At 41.6% G+C, this 13,806-nt stretch overlaps 1 protein-coding gene across 1 annotated transcript in view; it reads left to right on the forward strand.

The window, feature by feature from the left end:
• Positions 1 to 13,806, forward strand: part of CCDC6 (coiled-coil domain containing 6) — a 109,011-nt gene that overhangs the window by 62,233 nt on the left and 32,972 nt on the right. The window contains exon 3 of the mRNA XM_012657629.1: positions 7,223 to 7,351. Coding sequence (XP_012513083.1) covers positions 7,223 to 7,351 — 129 coding nt within the window. The remainder of the gene's footprint in view (positions 1 to 7,222; positions 7,352 to 13,806) is intronic.

Consider the following 13,806-nt stretch of genomic DNA (forward strand, 5'->3'; position numbering starts at 1 on the left):
AAAAAAAAAACTAAGAAGAAATTAAGTGGCACAGAAAAATATAGAACACCAAAAAAGGTAAGGGGCAGTTGAAATTTTGAAAAGTTAGTCATTGAGGTAATATCCCAGCAAAATCTTGGAGAAGAGGAAACTAGCCATGTGATTTCTAAGGGAAGAGTATTGTAGCCAGAGGGAATAAGAAAGTGCTAAGGCCTGAGGTAAGATTCTCCCACCTTGTTGGAGGAGTAGCAGAGAGGCCAGTGTGGTTGGATTGGAGTCACGGAGAGAGGAGTAAGATGAAATTGGAGAGGTAGTGGGTCTGGGGCTTGATGTCGGCATGCAGATCACATAGAGCCTTGGGAGCCGCTGTCAGGACGTGGGTTTTCACTCTGTCGTGGGAGCCATCATGTGGTTTTGAACAGAGTAGTAAAATGATCTTACATGACTCTTAAAATGATTGCTTTGGTCACTGTATCAGGAAGAGACTATGGAGTGGGGGTGAAGGTGGGAGCCCGGAGACCCGTTAGAAGGATATTCTGTAATTTATGCCAAGAGATGGAGTGGATTGTTCCAAGACGGTGGTAGTGAAGATGGTGACTGTTGGATTCTGGGTGTATTTTGAAGAAGTAGTCTATAGGATTTGTGGGCGGATTCGAAGTAGGTATGGAAAAAAGAGAGGATCAAGGAAGACTTAAGAGGTTTAGGCCTCAGTGACTGGAAGAATACAGTTACCATCATTTAAGATGGGAAGGACAGCTAGCGGAGTAGGTAGATCAGTTGAGTTGCAACGTCTCGACTTCCCAATGGAGAGAACACAGAGGCAGTTGAATGGAGTTTCTGACTCTCAGCAGACATGTCTGAGCTAGAGATATATATTTGGGAGTGTTGTCATTAGAAATTTATTGCCATGGGAATTAATGCTGTCAGTCTGGGGGTGTGCTCAGAGAAAAGGACCAAAGACCTATCAGAGGAAATCATGTAAGGAGAATGCAAGGATAAGTCACGGGAATTCGAGAAGAGATTTGTGGCATATATAATGACACAGAACTATAAATCAGTAAGAAAAACAGACAACCCAGAGGAAAAATGGAAGAAGACTTAGACTCTTCACATAGTGGATAGCCAAATGACTAGTAAACAAAAAAGTACACAACCTCCTTAGTAGTCAGGAAGGGTGAATTCAACTACAAGATACTACTAATGAATTCGCATACAGTGCTGGTGGAGAATGGAAATCGTTACACTCATTTGAAAACAATTTGGCATTACTAATTAAGATGGAAACATCCATTCTCTGTGACCCAGCAGTTCCACATATTATGTGTACATGTGTACCAGATGTGTAGAAGAATGTTCTTTGTGCCATTGATCATGATAATCAAAAACTAGAAATGACCCCAATGCCTGTCATTGGTAGAGAGGATAGATTGTGGTGTACTCATCCAGTGGGATACTATAAGGCAGTAAAAATACAAACCACAATTAGACTCAGTAACTTGTGAATGAAATCATAAGTTGATTTAGCTGAAGCCAGATAAGAAAGAATATAAAACCAAGCAAAACTAATGTTTAGAAATACATAAGTGATAAAAAATTTTTTTTAGGAAAAAAGCTGCAAGGACGGGAATACCGTAAGAATCAGGATATTGATTCTCTCTAGGGGGATGGAGGTGGCTGTGATCAGGAAGAGACACAGAGGGCTTTGGGGGAACTGGTGATGTTATTTCTTGATTTGGATGATGGCTGGCTGAGAGGACTACATTAAAATCCTTCTTGGTTTTCTATGTACTGTAGCCTCTTTAACAGGTTCACCCTGTGTAATTTAATTTCTACATCATAATGATCATATTCATCATTTGTTATTAATTCCATCAGCTTCTTAATGGTATTCTTTAAACCTGCCTAGTTGTTTTGCTCATTCTGAGGCTTAATCTAGGGCAAACACTCTACACAATATGAGGATGTTGTCGCTTATCCAATCCGTATTTGCATTCACAAGGCATCTTCTAGATGCTCTGGGTAGAATCCTAGTCACTACTCTTTAGTCAGCTCGCAGTCAGCCCTAGAGTCTGGTGATTGAGAATTTGCCCACGTGCTCTAGGGTGGCAGCACACAACAGGGGCAGGGGCAGGGTTTTGAAGCCGGAGACCTCAGTTTGAACCCTGGATTTATCCCTTACCTTCGAGGTCACCTAACCTCTTTAAGCTGTGGTTTCATTCTTTGCGAAATACAGATAATAGTGTGTGCCGTAGAGTTATGGCGATTAAGAGCATTGTTGTATATGAAGTACTTGAGACATAGTAAGTGTCCCGAAGCGTTAGCTGCTTTTAGAAGTAACTGATGGAAAAGATCTGAAAAATGCCATGAGATAAGTGACATTAAAGTGCACACAAACAACGATGTGCTTGTCACAGCTTAGAGGAGGCGGAGTACACATGATGCCGAGGGCCTGTGGGAAGGTGCTGCGGAAGTCTTTTGAGCCGCCCCCCAGGTTCAGTAAGTTGGCGGCAGGGATTCAGATCCTGTTTGCAGAGGCCCAGCAGGGCATGGGGACAGAGCAAGTGGCGGTTTCTGTAAGAGTGGTCTGGCACCACTAGCAGGGGTTGTGCCCTGTACGCCTCTGGACCAGAGCGGTTTCCACAAGTTTTAGCCAGCATGGTGGGCTTTATTTTATTTTATTTTTTTCAGGAAAAGACATCAGCTTTGCCTTAGCTGCAGGTACCGTCACTCCCTTGCTTGGACCCATCCATTCTTGGTTTGCTCGGTGCCTGAACCCTGGAGGCATTATGCTTGCAGACCTTGGACCCTCACTTGGACTGAGTGTGAATATAGCATGAGGACAGCACGGGAATCTTCCTCAGGGCTTGGATTGTGGAAGGACTTGAGTGTAATACCAACGAGCTTGGACTTAACGTGCACATAGTAGGGAGCCATTGAAGGGTTTTGAGCATGCCATTGATAACAGGGCTTGTCTGCTGGGATGACGTACAGTGGACCTGGGAGAGCCATTAGGAGGCTTTGGCAGTAGCCCAGTAAAGAAGAATAAGAGGGACGAACTAGACTAGGGCCATGAGCACAGAAAGAGGAGTGTGTGTTTGACAGCTGTTATGGAGGCCGACTTCATGTGCCTTGAGATGTTAGGCGTTGACCCAGAATAATGGTACCAGTAACAGCAGGGGAGGAGGTGGGAACAAGTGGGGGCCCAAGATAGGCACTTGGTGGGGAAGTACTGAGTTTGAGGTGGGAGTCTGAATTTCTACTCAGGCTGCTCAGTACAACAGTTGAAAAGTTGGTTCTTGAGAGACTCTTGCTGTTCTAAGAGAGATTTTTAAACTTTTTCAAAGTTTCATATTAATAACCTGATCGCTGTTTTTGATAATCTAACGACTTAATGTAGTTACTATGGTGGCCTTTAACTTGGTCCAGTGCAGGGAGCTCTAGTCCTTGGTAGCTGTCATAAACCGAGGATGTTGGTTGCAGGATGGTGGGCCGTACACAGAGAGAAATGTTAGTGTTGACTAGTAGGACAAAGGTGGGGGCATCTTGGGTTTATTCTCAAGTTGTCTCGAGAAAGCTGGCTCCTGGGGGTAGTGGCCAGAAGCCTTGCTTCCATCGGCGAGGGCTGACTCGATGACAAGCCCAGCATGCTTCGCACGGTTTGGGATTCAGCAGACCCCCTGCGGGATGTGGGAGAGAGCAGGTTCAGCCGCCAGCCTGTGCGTGCACCTATGGCGGCTGTTGGAGGTGGTTCTCCCAGGTGAATGATTGTCAGTGCCTCTACTGGAGAGAATTTCGCTGAGAATAAAGTCATTTGGTACAGAATTCTTGAATCTTTTATATAAGAGGCCTGGTTCATTGAAGGGGTTCCAGAAAGCCTTCATAAATTATACGGGCAACAATTATTGGTAATTGAATGATGCTTAAGGCTAGCCTGCTTGAGATCAAATTAATGCTGCATTTCTGTTATTGAATGGGCTGGAGGTTTGCTTCGAGACTTTATGTATCATCAGTGAATAAAATAAGAAAATGCTCAAGATTTAGTACTTAGAATTTTAAAATTGTACTGGTTTATATTTGAGCATATGGTTGTATCTTTGCTTATGGCTTTTTCAGTTACATTGATATATTTTTCATGGTGAATCCCAAGGAATAAAACTTTTATTTATATAACTCTAATTCCATTGAAAATGACCTTTTAGGGGATCATCTGTTATATAATATGATTCCAGGTTCACAAGGATTTTTTTTCTTTGTTAGTGTTAGCAGTGTATTGCACAAATATATTGTGCAATACTTCTATAATCTTTGAGATTGACTTTATAAAGTGTATTCACAGAAAATTCTGATTTTGGGGGAAAAAAACATTTTAAACCTTATTGGAGGATTGAAAATTGCTCATATTGCAGTATGTTAAGACCTATGATTAGAAATTTAAAATCATGCCTGGAAATCTTTGCCCATATTGAAGATGGGGACCAGATGGGAAACTAGAGTTTATTTCCCAGCCAGCCTGCACCAGGCTTCCCTTTAGGGTTTTGGTGTTTGTAGTGTCATGACCTACAGCTTTAAAATAGGCAGGTAGATTTCGGGTGCTGGTTTGAGCCATGTTGGGGTCAGGTTGCTTGAATTTACATGGGATCTGATTAAAACAGTTTCTGGATTTTTTTCAGGCAAACTATATAAGGCAAACGCATTAGTTCCTCGAGGTCCCTGCCCCGCTTCTTGCTGCCTCTCCCGGGTTTATCTTAACCCTCATCTCATGATTTTGTCAGGGTTGGGGTATTTCTGTATTTCTGTTTCTCTTTCTGTTAGCAGGTTTCTTGGTTCTGAGAAAGAACCATATTTTCTGTTTCTAGTGTAGCCTTCACGAACTCCGTGCCCTGCTTCTATTGCATGTCACCTGAGAAGTGGCAGGACAAAGCTGGCAGCAGAGCTGTTTGTTTCTGTTCTCTCTTTTGGGGATGATGAAAACTGTGAATCTTGAGCAAACAGAGTTAGATCTCAGGATGGCTTGATGTTTTCCAAATGGGTTAGTGTAACCCAGGGACCTTACTTGAGTTCTGGTAATGACAGCTTTACCATCAAGTTTTCCTTAGGGTATAGCTCTTGAGAGGAAAAATCCTCCTAAAATTGAGAGCTTTTATAGCCTTTATTACTAGTTCAATCTGTAGTCTCAAAGGAAGCACCTCATCAGCTACTGACAGTGTGGGGCCATCTGTCTAAATATGAATATTTTCCTGCAAGCCAATGAGAGTCTTACCTTTTCTCAGATTAACATTTTGTGACAAATGCTGCTTAGTGGATAAGAGATTTTTCAATGTTAGATTGCATCCTTTATTGCTTTAATTTACCTGAGGGCACAAGTATAATGCTTTAAAAAAAAAAAGGAGGGTGGTTCTTTCAAATAAAAATGGTAGCAATTCAAAACATATTGGAGGAAAACACAGCAACTATATTAAAAAAATCTTTATGCAGATGGTTTAAAGGTTTTAAGAAACAATTTTATTTCTCTAAAACTAGCAGACATCATTTGAGCATAGTGTTCATAAACTGTTTTAGGGCAGGGATGATGTCTTCAATGTAGATTTCACCTTCCACTAGCGTAATACCTGCAGATAGAAGACACATCTTTCTTGAATGAAAGGCTTGGATTCAGTTCTATGTGCTTTGCTATGTTTTTCCTCATAAGCGATACTGGTTCCATTGGGGTCTTTAGTGTCTGAAGTGCTGGGAACTCTTGTTCTCTGTCGATTCTTCTTAGTTTTTTTTTAATTGCCACTTGGTCTTGCAGAACTTGTGTTTTAAAGAACCAGCTAAAAATAGACTTGTCACTGTAAGCACCTTCTCACACCTGCTTTTCTCCTGGGACCCCTGGAGAGGGGGTTGACCAGCTTTTTTTTTTTTTTGGACTTGCATATCGAAAACAGTTAGAGGGAAAACAGCTTCTGTTTAGTCAACATTTCCAGTGTTGGAAGACTATGTCAGATTTAAAACTTCTTTTTTTTTTAATTGAGTGTATTTTCAAAGCAGTAGACTTTGTCACATGTGGTTAGGTGTACCCATGTGGAGGTTGATCTGGCCCAGCCAAGCTCTCTCAGTTATCCGTTGCACCCCGTGGAGGGGTTACAGAGAGACACAGCATCCCCTGGGCAAGCATTCAGAGGTAGTTTTTCCCATGTTTAATCACTTGGCTTTCCCTAGCCCAGGGTGTGCTAGGCACTAGTGGGTAGAGTAGTCTGAAGGTGACCTCTTGGGTTTGCTCAGTGATACTAGTGGGGAAACACTGGTTTGGTGTTCAGAATAGGACATGAGTCCCAAATTCTGCCACTTTCCAGTTGTATTGCCTGGGTCCAGTAACCTGCTTTGTCCCATTGTAAACTGGAGGTGATCGTGCCCACATCAATACATGTGAAGAACCTTGTGTACAGTGTCTGCCCAAAGAAAGTTTTGAATGTAAAATTAGGGAGCAGTGTCAAAATAAAACTTTGTGTGCTTAATTTTTTTAATACGTTTCATTTAGCCTATCCTTGGTTCTGAAACATCGAGCGAGCCCCTACAATGGGTCAACAAAAACTCCCAACTGAGAATGTTAGAAATAATGCGTGGTTATTAATAGAAACCCTGGTTGTTGTGTGTCCACTGGATTTCTTTTATTCCCTTTGGGTTAAATTTTCTCTTGTAATGGCACCATTGCCTTATCTTTTGATTGCATAAATAAGAAACTTTCTCTCTTGGTTTTTAGGGAAGATATAGGAGGTGTGACGTATGATCTCTTCATGGGAAGATAATTAATTATACTGATTTTTGCCAAAACGTGCTTACTTGTACATTGGAAAATAGCGTTTTCTGAATAATTTACTAAGACTGTTTTGTGATTATGACATCTCTTTTCTTTCTACGCACATGACACAAATCCGAGTAAAGTGCAGTTCATTTAATAAAAATTGACAGTGTGAAATTTGTTTTTTAAATTTACAAATCCATATGCCCATGGTATAAAACTTAAAAGGTCCCAAAGGGTATATGTCGAAAAGTAAGTTTCCTTCCTATCCCCTATAATTTTGGGTTGTAAGTTAGAGGAACCAGTTAGGAAAATGTTACTAGGTACACATTTGTGTATACGAGCAGAAATGAGTAACATAACTTTTGTGCCTTTTACTCCATATAATCACCTTCTAGAGCCAGTGTTTCCGTGGCGTTTGAGTTTCTTGATTTCCACAACTGTGTTGTTTTCATTTTCCAGTTGCAGCATGAGAAAGCTGAACTAGAACAGCATCTCGAACAGGAGCAGGAATTTCAGGTCAACAAACTTATGAAGAAAATTAAAAAACTGGAGAATGATACCATTTCTAAGCAACTCACATTAGAACAGGTAAGCATCTGTAGTTCTTCCTATACATTGTTTTTTCTCATTATTGTTTTTTCTTTCCAGAGTTCTTCAGAACAAACAGTTAACATTTTTGTTCTTTAAATTATTGGCAACCTCGCATGAACCTGGTCTTCTCCCAACTGAGCTTGTCAATGAAGATATGGAGTTGTAGACTTGGTAACTCATCTTGGGTCAGCCATGCACTAGTTAGTATGACCTTGAATTAAGTTCATGAACTTCTCTGGGCCCAAGTTCTCCATCTGTAAACAGAGCAAGACAAACTAAAATCAGGATTGGCAAACTTAACAAGGTACAACAGGTGGGAAGTATTAGTACACAGTCCCTTTATTGTTGTCCTTAAGTCTTTTCAGCTCTAAGATGCCCTGAAGAATATAAGTGAAGAATGTTTTTCAGCTTTTTCTCCCCACAATGGGGACTTCATTTCTGAAGTTAAGTATTGACAGTTTTACACAGTTCCTATCATTCTCTCACACACTCTCTCTCTTTTGTAACCACAATTGATAAAGTTTCAGGAGATATGTTGTGATGTTCTGATTTATAGCAGGAAATGTCAGGTTCCTTTTTGCAAAACAAAGGGGGAAGAATGTTTTTAACCACAGGATAGTTTCTGTGAAAGTTCCTGAGACAGTGTTGGTGTGGAGCTAAAACTTTTCTTTCAGGGGTTCTTAAGACCAAACAGTTAACATTTTCCTTCTTTAAATTATTGACAACCTTACATCAACCTGGTCTTCTCCCAACTAAACTTGTCAATGCAGATATGGAGTCATAGACCTGGTAACTCATCTTGGGTCAGCCACTCACAAGTTAGTAGTTATGACCTTGTGTTAACTTCATTAACTTCTCTGGGCCCAAGTTCTCCGTTTGTTAATAGAGCAGGACAGACTAAATCAGGATTGGCAAACTTAACAAAGTACAATAGGTGGGAAGTATTAGTACACAATCCCTTTGTTTTTGCACTTGGCAGACATTGCTTTGTGATCACAGTGCTTGCCTTGGAGGTCTGTACTGGACTATGTACCCCTTCACCACACAGAACTGTGGGTGGCCGTTACCACTCATCCAAGTTGGTGTGTCAGGCTATAGTACCTATTATCCCTAGCCTCCATGCTCTCTCATGCTTTTTCCCCACCCTACTGGCCTACAATTTTATTTTCCCTAAGATATAAGAGGCTGACCATAGTGTTCTGCTACCTGGGTTTCCAAGTAAAACTCAGTAGTAGATTAGGATTTTTCCAGCTCTTTCTCTTCTAGATCCTAATTGTCCTTATGATGATCTGCCTAAGCCTTTCATGCAGAGTTGTCTGATTTATCTCAAATTTGGGATCTTTGCTGTCATCTTAGTCCACGCTGACTGGTTCATCACTCTGAGGACTGCTCTAGTTTCAGCATTTTACCTGAGCATGACACAGTGATGATACTGCAGGGTTTGAGGGGAAGTTGGGGTTTGTTTTAAACTAATACTGACTTTTGTTATTTGTATTATTCTTATATCAAAGGAAGGAATGTTACTGGGTTTTCTAACACTGTAAACAGTGGCCTTAAAAAATTTCTTTATCCCTTCCATGTAGAAGAAATTAAAAATTCAGTTTTCAAGGGTTGGCTGTTTTCTACATATCCAGAGTAATCTATTCTTACCATTCATCTAAATTTAAATGCAATGTTCAAGTTTAGAAGACATCCTCCCCCACCCCTAAGCCCTGCCCCACCAGTTTAAAAACATTTTGTTCCAAAGTTTACCTGTTTAATTGCCAGGATAGGCAACAGCTCCAGTTCTTTTCAAATTAAGCTTTGAGAATTCTTATTTAAGTCAGTGACACACTAAGTACTTGTTACTGGTACTTGCCAATCAGGAGTTAACCAAGTGACCAAGGGAATTCTCACAGTAGTTGGTATTGGGAGAACTTTGCCTGGCTACACCCTTCACAGTGATAGTTGTCAATATTTTAAATACCTTCTCTCTGGTATTTGTTCACAGGCTCCTAAAGGAGACTTAGCTGTGGCCACAAGGGGGAGGTAGTGGCCTAGTGTCAGACAGACAGCTGATCCTACCGTCCCTGGGAGAGAGGGGACCAACTGCCTCACCATCTTAAGACCTTTTGCAGACTTCAATACCCGAACCCCTTTAAAATGAAGTCCAAGGCGTATATTCTCTATACCAAGTTACTTAGTGAACTTTTAGCCTTATTCCAGACCTCAACAGTAAAGAAATGGATTGCCACAGTGGAAGATGTGCATTACAAAGCCCCTGCTAGAAAATAACCTCAAAGCCAGCAGAGGAAGCCATGTTTTAATTAAAATTGAGAAATATAACATCATCATAAAATTTCCCCCCTTTATTTTGGGTGTATCCAGGATGATTAAATATTGAGGATTTTATTCTGTATTTTGTTTAAATAATTTTAGTCAGTATTGAGGGAGAATGTTTGTTTTTTCCCTCGAGTAGAAATAAATGTCTTCTGAGTTTCCATGGATATGATCTGGCTGGCTCTTAGAGTTGTCTCTTGGGATTATCACCTGTATTATATGACATCCTGTGTTATAGTCTGTATCATAAAGTCTGTCCTATAATGTGTGTTGTCAGAAGAGCAAAGACATGCAGTACACTATGTGCTATAATAACATGTAGTACATGCATATACTAGGCATTGCTTTTGCATATTATACATATCCGACAATAAACATTTTAACTACAAGCTGGTCGAAGGCAATCATCCTGTATGCCCCCACACGTGTACTGCGGCTGTGTTAGAACAGTTTAAGTGGAGGTTTGGGCATGTGAATGGAGAGTGGTCGTTGGTATTTAGAAGGTAGGACAGGGTAACGTTCAGGGCCTGGGCACTGACTCAAAAGGAACACAGTGTGAACTTGTTTGCTCTGCTTAATATTTTATAGCCAGTTCCCTTTCCTTTTAACAGCTCTAGTGAGATGTAATATATGTATCGTACAATTTACCCATTTAAAATGTACAGTCCAGTAGCTTTTAGTATAGTCAGAGTTGTGCCTCCATCACCATGATCGATTTTAGGATATTGTCATGACCTCAAAAAGAAATCCTGCACCCTTCACGTGTCAGCCCTACCCCCTTATTCCCCTTAAGTACCCACTATTCTACCTTCTGTCTATATATTTGCCTATTCTGGACATTTCATATAAATGGAGTCATATGTGGTCTTTGGCGACAGGCTTCTTTCATTTAGCAGAATGTTTTCATCCTTGTTGTAGCATATATCTGTACTACTTTCCTTTTTTCTGGCCAGTCAATCTTCTATTGTATGGATATAGCACATCTTATATATCCGTTTATCATTTGATGGACATTTGGGTTGTTTCTAGCTTTTGGTTATTGTGAATAATGCTGCTATGAACATTCACGTACAATTTCTTGTGTGGACATATGTTATCATTTTTCTAGTGTGTATACCTAGGAGTGAAATTGCTGGGTCATGGGGTAATTCTTTTAAAAATTATACAAAATAAAATTTTAAAATCTGTATTTTGCACATAGTGGGTTAAACCTCTGGAAGGGATTTTGGGAGGCACTGTGCCAGGGATTTGAGTTGGCTATAACATGTTTGTTTTGCAGGTATAGCTTGGGTTGTCATGGTTTTTAAATAGGCACCTTCCTGTTCTCTATAAAGCAGAACTTAACTGGCTTTGTGACTCGGGCTTGAGCTCTGTCCTCGGTAGGCCCCAGTTAACTCACATGCCAGAAGGCCCTCACTGTAAAGTTATCTTACCAAAAGTTAGGCCTTTGGTATGGACACTTTAATTAGATCGCATTTATTCTTCTCGTAGACCCAGAATCTGAAATCCTTTCATTAGTGAATGTCAGCAGCTTGATCACTAAGGTCTCTGGCTATAAGTGGTTCTGTTATTGTTTTACAGTATGTGAATCATAGAATTTTGGAGCTGGAAGGCCATGTTGTGGGGAAGACTACCTTCATCCCCTGACTCTAGTGGGGACATGAGACAGACCAAGGTGGGGGTGGGGGGTCAGATCATGAGGAAATCCAGGCATAGGGGCATCAGCTCTACTCCTAGAATTTGGGACACCAGCCTTTTGTTCCCATTTCCTCTCCCTCAAGAACTTGCTGCAGAAGAGGGGACTTGGTGGGTCTTGCTGCTGGTGGGTCAGTGATAGAGCAGTTTAGCCTGTAAGTGGCCCAACCCATTCATGCTCCTTTCTCAGAAATGGAAACGCAGCTAATGAACGGCAGGCGTGGTCCCATGGCGCTCAGCCTGGTGTTCTGGTGGACTCAGGAAAGCCCTGGCCTTTGCAGACGTTGACAAACAGGTTCACTTACCATGTACCAGGTGCCTTTTGTTCCTCTATAATTGGTGCAGTGTAGCTTTCTCAGTTATTCCTGGAATTTGTAGGTATATTCTCTGAGATGTCCCCTCTTTTCCAAAGCACTAAAACCCATATCCAAAGGTTGGATGTAAGATTGGTACAGTAATATTACTTCATTAGAATCCATTTATAATGACAACATCCTGGCCTGAGTATCTTGGGGAAACTTCCCTGGGTTCAAATCTCCCTTTCACGTGTAATAAGCTATGTGACCTCAGGCATGCCATTTGACCTCTTTTGTGAAGCAGGCCTAGTTCTTATTTGTAGGTTTTTGGGAAGGATTAATCTTCCTTCCTGCCTCTCCTCACTGTCCATGTGTACTGAAGTTCTTTCTAATGTAGGATTGTTCAAATGTGAACTGCGCAACAAGAAATCTACGTGATAACCTAGTACACGAATCGTATAACTGTATATGACTGCAGTGAGTTTCATCAAACGATACGTACATGCTTTGTTCTGATTTTCTATTGAATCCTATTTCATATTTACAAAAATGGAGGTCACAAAAAGCTAAACTAATTTCACAATCCAGTAGTGGGTCATGACCTGCAGTTTGAAAAACATGCTCTGCCATCCCAAATGCTTTGCTGCCTCCAGATCGTCATGGATCTGTTTCCTTTTCCTAGAACACTTTTTGCCTCCCCTGTCCCATCCCTGCTCTCTAGCCTTACTGATGTCCCCCCTCCAGTCAGCTAGGTGCCTGTGCTGTGATGCATTTCCATAATATTTAGACCTACTCTTGTAATACTCAGGACGCCGTTTAATGGTTTCTGTCTTGTAAGTTTCCTGTAAGGTAAGGCAGGGCAGGGATAACGTTGACCTTAACGCTGTGTCCTTGGCGGTTCTCATCTGTTAGCTCTCCCAAAGTTACAGTTGCTGCCATTGATAATGAAAGTTGTCATCCAATTCCAGTGCTACCTTGCCCTCCCCATTTTCCAGGAAAATGAGTATGCATGTTATTTGAGCCTCATGTCTTACCACCTTCCTTGAACTGCTTATTCATCTCTTTAGTTTATGGATCTTCATTTATGGACACATTATACCCATATGTCATTTGTGACCCGGCCCGTTTGACTTTCTTTTTCACCCATGCTGCTGTTGATGCAATCGTATGGCACACATCCTGCATTAATTCAGTGCACCTGTATTATATGCCTGGTGTGTGTCACAAACTCTTAAGAAAGATGCCGGGAGGTCCTTGGCCTCGAGGAGCCTGGTCCAGGGAAGCCAGTGGTGAGAGATGCACTGGGCAGAGTGCTGGGGTGGAGGAGAGTGGCGTGCCCACTGTGGCACAGCAGCCCCGTGACCAGAGGACAGTGCCTGCAGCTGCCCCAAGATGGATGCAGAAGAAAAGACAAACTGGCTGGGTATGTCTGAGTCCAGCTGTGTTGCAGGGAAAAGCAGAGTTGGGAGAGGAGACAGAAATGGGAGGGAAGACAGGTAGCAAAAAGTGGTTGCAGGCACTGCATAGAGTAGACATGCTAAGAACAAAGAAAAGAGTTCTTGAAGGAGATGCAAGTTAAATCCCTCCTCTTTGTCATGGGACATGGAGAGAGAAGGGTTTTTGGCAGCTGCTATGTGGTATTTTTAAGGGCTTAAGCTTGTCATTACAGAAAGCAATCACGTAGCTATACTAGGACTCGTGCAGGCCTTGGCGCTTACGGTCCCAGTGGTTTCCTTCGGCTGCTAGACAACATCTGGTGACTATAGGGGCCTGATGAGAGCCCAGCTTCCAGGGCAGTGCAGGGAGTGACCCCCGCCAGTCCCAGTACCGCCTCACCGGCTACAGCTGCAGCACATCAGAGGCTGGGATTTAGACTGACGAATTTGAATCCTCAGAATGAGATTTTATTTTTATTTATTTTCTTAATGAAACAGGGAAATATGTAGTATATTTTCAGTTCTATTTGGAAGAAAAGAAAGTTTTAGGTTTCCAGCCCTTAAAACAGTGGCTCTTTAGGTGGTAAAATCAGTTAACAACGGTGTTTAGGATACAAGATGGCATTTCTATTTTACCTGTCTGGAAGGGTAATTCACTGAAAATATGGAATCAAACTGACATCACAACCAGTCCCCATACAGTTCT

Source organism: Propithecus coquereli, unplaced genomic scaffold, assembly GCF_000956105.1.
Source record: "Propithecus coquereli isolate 6110/MARCELLA unplaced genomic scaffold, Pcoq_1.0 Scaffold115, whole genome shotgun sequence".
Taxonomy (NCBI): domain Eukaryota; kingdom Metazoa; phylum Chordata; class Mammalia; order Primates; family Indriidae; genus Propithecus; species Propithecus coquereli.